The following is an 8502-nucleotide window of genomic DNA, read 5'->3' on the forward strand; positions in this document are numbered from 1 at the left end:
AGAACTGCCCCTGAGTTCGACAGGCTTTTTAGCGTGTGCTTGCTTAGGTGTACGCACTCAGAAAAAGCACATGTCAGAACAGCACGCGAATGAAATGTTTAACAAGCAAGGTTTTAAAGGACATGCAAATAATGTACTTTTGTGATTGTGATTAACTGCAGTGTCTCGTGAGTGTAACTCTACCGCTGAGTTAACATTTGATGTGTATGTTGTGTTGTACAGTATATTGAGACGGAGGCGCCAGAAGTGCAGCTGATAGAATGTGTGCTGTAGCGCGTTTAGGGTTGGGTATCGTTTGAATTTTATCGATTCCGGTTCTTATCGATTCCTAGTTTCGATTCCAATAAGATACAAAATCCAATATTCCAAAAAAATTGTCAAACATTTAGATGTCAAACATTTATTCTGTCTTTTTTACAAAGCATTCTGTTGCAGCTGAATAACACGAGCAAAAATCAGCAGCCTACAGAACACTGCAAGAGGAATTTTGCCTATGCTTTAAAAAAAAAAAAGATCACAGCAAAAACATCTAGATTAATATAAATTTCAAATATTAAAGTGTTAAAGACAAGTAAAAATACCCGGTTCTTGAACATTTGGAACAGGTTCTAAAATGGAACTGGTTTTCGATACCCAACCATAAGCGCGATACCACGATATTTCTTCAAAAGCAGATCGTGGAGATATTTTAATAGTCCACGATCAAAAATCGTCATATCGCACACCCTTAGGTAACTTGATAGCAAATCATCTGTACCACAGCTGGAGTGTAGTTTTTATATTGCTAGAATGATGGGCTCCTTTGTTTTGTGGGGAAAGTTGCTGTAGAAATACAACACAGTTCAGCCCAAAGACAATCTGGTATGACTCCAACAGCCACAGGCGCTTTAGCTTTTTGTCCTAGTTATTTTTAGTCATGCTTAAATGAATACAGATTATGTGATAATAACAACAGTGCAGACAAATCCTGCACCTGTGAATATAAAGTACATGTACAGTAATAACAATAATGAATGGTGTTTTTAATCATACGTCTTTTTATACATATTATGCTAAGCAGCTTAAATTTAAAGCAGGGGGGTCAAACTCAATTCCTGGAGGGCCGGAGCCTTGCAGAGTTTTGTTCCAACCCTGCTCCAACATACATACCATAGTTTTCAAATAAGCCTGAAGGACTTGATTAGTTGGATCAGGCGTGTTTAATTAGGGTTGAATCTAAACTCTGCAGGGCTCTGGCCCTCCAGGAATTGAGTTTGACACTCCTGGTTTAAAGGAACAAACAAACAGAACCAAATAAAATGAGAATAAATAGAAATACAAAGAAGAATATGGATGCAAAGAAGACTATGGATCTACTGTCCATAATTTCCATTTGGAATACAACAAAAAGTTAAGCAGATAAAATGTGTTAGATTTATCATGACAATACAGCTGGTATGAATGGATTCATGTAAATGGAGAAGAGCAGAGGTCTCAGCACAGATCCCTACTGTACCCCAGTTGGGAACAGCCTAGTTTGTTTCCTTCTAGTTTTATCTAAAATCATGCTAATTTTCACATTTTGTAAACTATGTAAAAAAGCATAGCTAATATTTTTCCCTCTTTGTGTGCATGGGTGTTTTTGTTTGTTGGTATGTTTACACAGGTGTGTCGTGGTCCAGTAGCCTTATGGCTAGTTCTGAGGCAGATGCAGCAAAAAGGTGGCAGAAATGTGTGGACACCGTGCTATGCAGCCTTACTAAGGATCAGCTGAAATCTATCGAAAACAACAGTGGTGAGACAAATCGCATACCATTGTATTTATTAACAGATCACAAATTTTTAACCCTGCCTGTAACTTTCAACTGAGCTTGAAGATCTTTATCAGCTGGTTCATGTGTTTGATTTGAGATGGAATTAGATTGAGCACCTGTTGTGCTCACAGTTTCGTTTTCATCACTATGTAAATCATTTGCATACCTCCCTGCTGCCTGTCCACACCTTGATACCCAAATTCGAAACTATTTATTGGAGTTTTTAAGTATGTTTTATTGTTTTTAATAGTTTAGATTTTTAATATTGGCCATTTATCAGTTTTCATGGAAAAACATGAAAATAATGGGTTTATTGGTGTCAGATAAAACTGGAATATCAGTACATTTCTATTTATGGGGTTTTGCTGGTAATGGACAGGACAGTGGACGTTAATGGAAAAAGGGGGTTGGGGGAGAGGGTAATAGGACTGGGACATGATGCAGGCCAGATTTGAACCTGTGTTCCCAAGAGCACAAAAGCTTTTTTAAATGTATTTGTTACAAGGACTGCCCACTTAGCCATGACTGTGACTCAAGTTTACAGTTAGTAGGTTTGCAGGTACAGAGTTATGTACCAAAAACACAGAAAGTTTTCTGATAATCAAGACTCTGACAATGGCAATATGAGCAGTAAGGCTGAATATTTTACAGAAACAAGGTCTTAAATTGCAAAGGACAGGCATAAAGCTAGTGACATTTTCTTGTTATTAATTTTATTACAGAATAAAAACCGTTAATAGTTATTTGCTTCATAATTCAGTTAACCTTAACACTTCTTTTTAATCACTGATTTGTCTCTAACACCGGGCTTACACTGTGCGATTTTTTTAAAAGTCCTTTAGGATTGTACTTGTCAGACTGTACGAACATGATGATCATGTCACACTGTGGGATCTCAGTTGTCATTAATGTCTGACTGTACGACAGTCGAGACGTGTTAAAAACAGGTGCGTGCAAGAAAACTTGTCCGGAGTTCTACATTATCAACCCATACACGTTCGGTGACTGCGAGCTACATTGCACGTGGGGCTGTAATGTTGGCTATCATTAAAAGTATATGAATGGTGGCAATACCGGCGTATTTAAGAAGAATAGTGTAAGCAGCACTACACACCCACATGAAAACAGCAGCACAACCGGTGTTTATCATATCAAAGGCAACATATCATATGAATTCCGTGAGAGGAGGACGAGAGCGCCGGAGTTTATGCGGTTAGAAGAAATCTCTAGCATTAATTCTGATCATGGCTTGTCTTGAAAAACGAAGACAGTTTGACGTTCGTCGTAGGAGATGTCACACTGCAGGACTGTGCGCCAAATCTTCTGACACTGCCAGAATTTCGTCTGAGGTCAAATTTGATCGCAATGGCCATTAATCGGCTGTCGGTGAACATATCAAACTAACGATCAAAGACTACAGATTTTAGCCTAGGATTATAGGAATCTTTTAGGATTTTCAAAATTAGTCTCAGACGTCCAAATCGTGGCCAACATCGCACAGTGTGAGCTGGGCATAAGGAAAAATTATTATTTATGCCGAATCCACATGCCAGTCATGCTGTAAGAACTAGTATTGAAAGTGTGACAGTGGGTCCTTATACTTCCTTGTGAAAAGACTGAAAAATGTAGAATGCAGAGAGAGGAATGACTGGCTTCACAGCTATTTTCTCTCATTCATATGCTTTTAGAAGAATTGTGTTCTTAAACACAACACTGAAACTGAGTGACTCATCTTGACCCCTGGTGATATAACATTGTTGATACTGAGGCCCCTCACAACTGCTGTTTTTCAAAACATAATGAGGAACAGAGGGGCCAAAAATAGTTCTGTTATTCAAAAAATATTATATACCTGAAAATAAACAAAGAATCATTATTGTGTAAAATAAATAAGAAATATTACTTTTTCAGTAATCACATAAGTCTGTGACATCATATGGTCAGATGTTCTTCTACTGAAGTACAAGATGCTCTTTGGATCAAGACTAGCTCATTCGAGTCTGAGTCAAGACTTAGTTCACTTACTCCTAAGTCCATGACAAAACCAAGACCATGAAATATGAACTTCAAGTCTGAGTCCAAGACCATATTTACATGTGCATGTGGACTCAATCTTGACCTGCTTCTGGTCTCTGTCTTGACTCAGACTCTAATAAAGGCCCAGGTATACTTCACTTTCCGCGTTCCGTTTAGCGCACAGCCTGTGTTCGCACAGCTTTCATAGTATACTCAACCGCGGATGAGCACAGATGGACAAGCTCGACACATGCGCAGTACCACCTACTTACAACATTGACCTCGTGCCTGTGCTGCGGCTGTTGTACATGGACCGTCCACGCAGTCACAAAAATTGGGCATGCATTGGGTATGCACACATGTCCGCGGACTCTTCTGGTGATGAAAATTGCATCACCAGGACAGTGCGTGGTATGCGGACTGCCGAAGTATACTTTGGACTTAATGAGATTGTCTCGACAACAACACTGCGTTTTACCAAATCCTGAATGAGTTCATACAGCTTGAATGCTGCTCTCATTAAAACAGAAATTCAAGATGATTTTTCAATTCAAATTTTCACTCAAACTGCATTGCTGTAATATTTTGTATTAAATTAGACAAAAAAAAGCCCATCGCACAGCATTATACTAGTGGTCTCAGCCTTATGTTTGTCTTTTATTATTTCTATCAGAGGAACGGAACTTTTTTGTGGTACATCACCTGGCAGACCTAAAAGAAGGTTGCATCTCTCCTCTCATTCATGGCACACCTATCACCTGTAAAGTGGAAAACACAGAGCGATACACCACACGCTCCAAGGTGCGTTCGTGGGTTTGTACTTAATAGTGTATTGTTGTGTTATACCTAACAGTGTAAAAATCCTGTTTGCAGGTACATGTGTGCACTCTGTACACGGTCCGTTTGACACATGGCGATTTCACATGGACGATAAAAAGAAAGTACAAGCACTTCCAGGAGCTCCACAGAGACCTGTACAAGCACAAAATGATGCTGCAGTTCTTGCCTCTGGGGAGGTGAGCACACACGCAGACCCATGCAAATTCACAACGCTTCATTTGTTTGAGCTGGGGTTTTGACCTGGTACTTTCCTTGCATTGTTCTTGTGATTTGAATTAGATTTGCCATTCAGAGACAACAGCTGGCAAGTTTGACAGAGGAAATGCCAACTTTACATGGAACCGACAGAATCAGGAGAACGTCTAGCAAACCGGTACATACGTACTAAAGCAAACGCCACCTCCCTCTAAAAGTTGCACACCAACTGTATTGTGTATATATTGTTTTTATGTGTGTTTTTCAGAAATATCTGGAGGAATATTTAAATAACTTGCTAGAAAACACTTTCTGCAGGAACTATCATGGGATGGTGAGAAGCTTACATGCACATAATATAAGTATATATATATAGAATTACTATGCACATCATTTATAAGTATATGTAAACCATGTTTTTAACTGATATTCATATAGTTTTTGTACACTTTTCTACTGTGGAGGATGCTATCCATCCTTCGATATTGGTTTTACTGAAGAAGAATAATAATAATGCATATGTTTTATTGGTATTCTACTTTGTTTACTAATGATTATTAGTCCTTCAATATTGGGTCTACTGAATGATAATAATAAAAGATAATAATGATATTAATGATAATGCATATGTTTTTATTGTTGAAATATAATTATTTAGTTATTGTGTTAAAAAGCTGTATTAAATACATTTCTGTATATTGGCTGTTGAACAACATAAAATAATTGTTATTGTATCACATTTTGTATTATTGGTCAATCTGTAATGTTTGTTAAGGATGTGCCTGGATGTCTCCCAAAATATTTTTTTGTCAGATTTAGTTAATATTCTGGGGACAGTTTTGCCTCAAAGTGTATCCAAGTTGATCTTCTTACACGCATATGGACAAATACTGTACAAAGTTACAGAGGATTGTGGTTGTATGCTTGCATATTAAAGTGTGTGTATTGTGCTCTCAGTTGGACTTCCTGGCAATCAGTCCACTGTCCTTCATCAGAGACCTTGGTCCCAAAGGCCTGTGAGTACAGATTGTGTGTGTTTCTTCTCTTGCAATTTTAGTACTATTCCATTGTTGCCTGAATGTATTTCTGTAACAATTTTTTTAGCCTTGTTGTTTGTTTTTTTCCACAGTGAAGGTTATATTCTGAAACGGTCCGGGGGTCACCGCATCCAGGGGCTCAACTGCATCGGACATCATCAGTTCTGCTTCCGCTGGTCTCGCCGTTGGCTTGTGGTGAAGGATTCGTTCCTCCTGTACATGTCCAGGTGAGTTTCTCCACAAAACAAACATGTGTACTGTTATGTGTTACTTCACATTGCTGTCTGCTCTTTTCTGTTGTTTCATGTTACAACATGCCTTTTAGAGCTGTGATTGGATGAGAACACACATCTGCTGCTTGTTTTTGCTATTTCTTTCTTTTGATTTTTTTATTTACCAGTTATTTTTAATTAATTGTCCATCAGCATGAGTCATATTTCAGAACCTTCGGTTCTCGTGCGACAAACCTCTAATTTTACTCTTAGAAAATGTAAATGTCTCTTGATTCCCAAATCCAGCAGAGAGACGCTACATCTAGCATCCTTCATTTATGCATTATTGTGCAATATTGTACAATGTAGGGTGGAAAGGATTGTCACTCAAAACAAATATCGATCCCCTCTCAGCCTGAAGCTTACTTCCAACATCAAAATCACAGAAGTTCATTGAAAGGTTAAAGCTGTAGTTGGAGGTAATGCAGGAGTTAGTGCTTGGACTAGAAGCCAGTCTAACGAGTTCCCCCTTACTATGCCAGTATAAAGGTCATCTGTGTTGTGTCATCAATCAGAACAGACACTAGGTGTTTAGAGGACTATCAAGTGCAGATGGAAGTGTGTGTCTCTAATACAATTGAAAATAAGTTTGCACAGGTCAGGAGTGTCACATTCAACCGCACATTTGCACACCACTAAATGCCTGTGTCAGTGTTTTAACAGGATTTCAAAATGTTTCAGGAAACGACATGAGTCATCGTTTTTCTTCGTCCTTTTACCGCTGGAGCCAGTTTAAGTTTGTTGCGGTAACCATGCATCGTGTGTGAGCCAAACAGGCCGGCCAGTTTTAGAAAACAGAACAGTTTCCTTGAAAACATTGGTGAAACTTTGCCCAGCCCTTCATTGTGTGCTAGTAAAAAAACCCTGAGGGTAAATATGTAAGCTGAAATGAGTTATTGGCATATATTTTACAAAAAAAAAAACAAAGGCAGTAGATCATAAAGTATGTGAAAATTGGCCTGAGACTGACATCCCGAGAGGCTTTCCAGTGTTTAGTGATGGACATCTCAGACATGCTTGTTTACATATAAATGTTTCTTCATAAAGAACATTCAGAGGTGTTATCTCAGTGGCTGACCAGCCTTATCTGGATTTGGTGCTCAAGAAACATTTCTTACATACTATCAATGTTAAAAACAGTTGTGCTGCTTAATATAGGTCTCAGATAGGTCCTTCAAAGTATCTTGGAAAGGTGAGGTGTCCAAGTCGCAACATCTATCTACTGGGGTGCCTCAGGGCTCAGTTCTTGGACCACTTCTCTTCTCTGTCTACATGGCATCACTAGGTTCTGTCATTCAGAAACATGGCTTTTCATATTACTGCTATGCTGATGACACTCAACTCTAATCTACCTCTCATTCCATCCTGATGAGCCGACAATAGCTGCTCGCATCTCAGCTTGTCTAACAGACATTTCTTGTTGGATGACGGACCATCACCTTCAACTCAACCTGGCTAAAACAGAACTGCTTGTGGTTTCAACAAACCCATCACTTTATCAAAATTTCACCATCCAAGTAGGCTCATCAAACATAACTCCTTCAAAAACAGCTAAATACCTTGGAGTTGTGATTGATGATAAGCTGAATTTCTCAGACCACATTGCTAAAACTGCCCGGTCCTGCAGATTTGCTTTATACAACATTAGGAAGATCAGGCCCTTTCTTTCAGAACGTGCAACACAACTCCTGGTTCAAGCTCTTGTTCCATCCAGGCTGGACTATTGCAATGCTCTCTTGGCAGGTCTTCCAGCCACTTCTAACCAACCTCTACAATTAATCCAAAATGCCGCTGCAAGATTAATCTTTAATGAACCGAAAAGAACGCATGTCACACCTCTGTTCATCAATTTGCACTGGCTACCAGTAGCTGCTCGCATTAAATTCAAGGCATTAATGTTTGCCTACAAAAATACCACTGGCTCTGCACCCATTTACCTAAATTCATTACTTCAGAGTTATGTGCCCTCTAGAAGCTTGCGTTCTGCAAGTGAACGGCGTATTATTGTGCCATCTAAAAGAGGCACAAAATCACTTTCACAGACTTTTTCATTAACTGTTCCCTCCTGGTGGAATGACCTGCCCAAATCAATCCGAGCAGCTGAGTCCTTAACCATCTTCAAGAAACGACTAAAAACACATCTGTTCCACCTTTATTTGACCCTCTAACTCGAACACTTTCTATTCTATTTTAATTCTACTATATCTATTTATATTATTTTTTATTTAAAAAAAAATCAACTAACACTAGCTTTCTATTTTTTTTTCCTATTCTATCTACTTGTTTTTCTTTGTTTGTGTGTGTGTATAATATATATATGTATGTGTATATATATATATATATGTATGT

General features: G+C 38.6%; 1 protein-coding gene across 1 annotated transcript in view; it reads left to right on the forward strand.

Moving 5' to 3' along the window:
• The window catches only part of LOC107734122 (phospholipase D2-like), a 30126-nt gene that overhangs the window by 3286 nt on the left and 18338 nt on the right, over positions 1 to 8502 (forward strand). Inside the window, 7 exon segments of the mRNA XM_016545975.1 lie at positions 1646 to 1774; positions 4483 to 4610; positions 4683 to 4825; positions 4929 to 5022; positions 5113 to 5178; positions 5802 to 5860; positions 5974 to 6108. Of these exon segments, the coding sequence (XP_016401461.1) occupies positions 1669 to 1774; positions 4483 to 4610; positions 4683 to 4825; positions 4929 to 5022; positions 5113 to 5178; positions 5802 to 5860; positions 5974 to 6108 (731 nt within the window). The 5' untranslated portion in view covers positions 1646 to 1668.

This window comes from Sinocyclocheilus rhinocerous, unplaced genomic scaffold (genome assembly GCF_001515625.1).
Source record: "Sinocyclocheilus rhinocerous isolate Xijiao unplaced genomic scaffold, SAMN03320098_v1.1 scaffold1121, whole genome shotgun sequence".
Lineage (NCBI taxonomy): Eukaryota > Metazoa > Chordata > Actinopteri > Cypriniformes > Cyprinidae > Sinocyclocheilus > Sinocyclocheilus rhinocerous.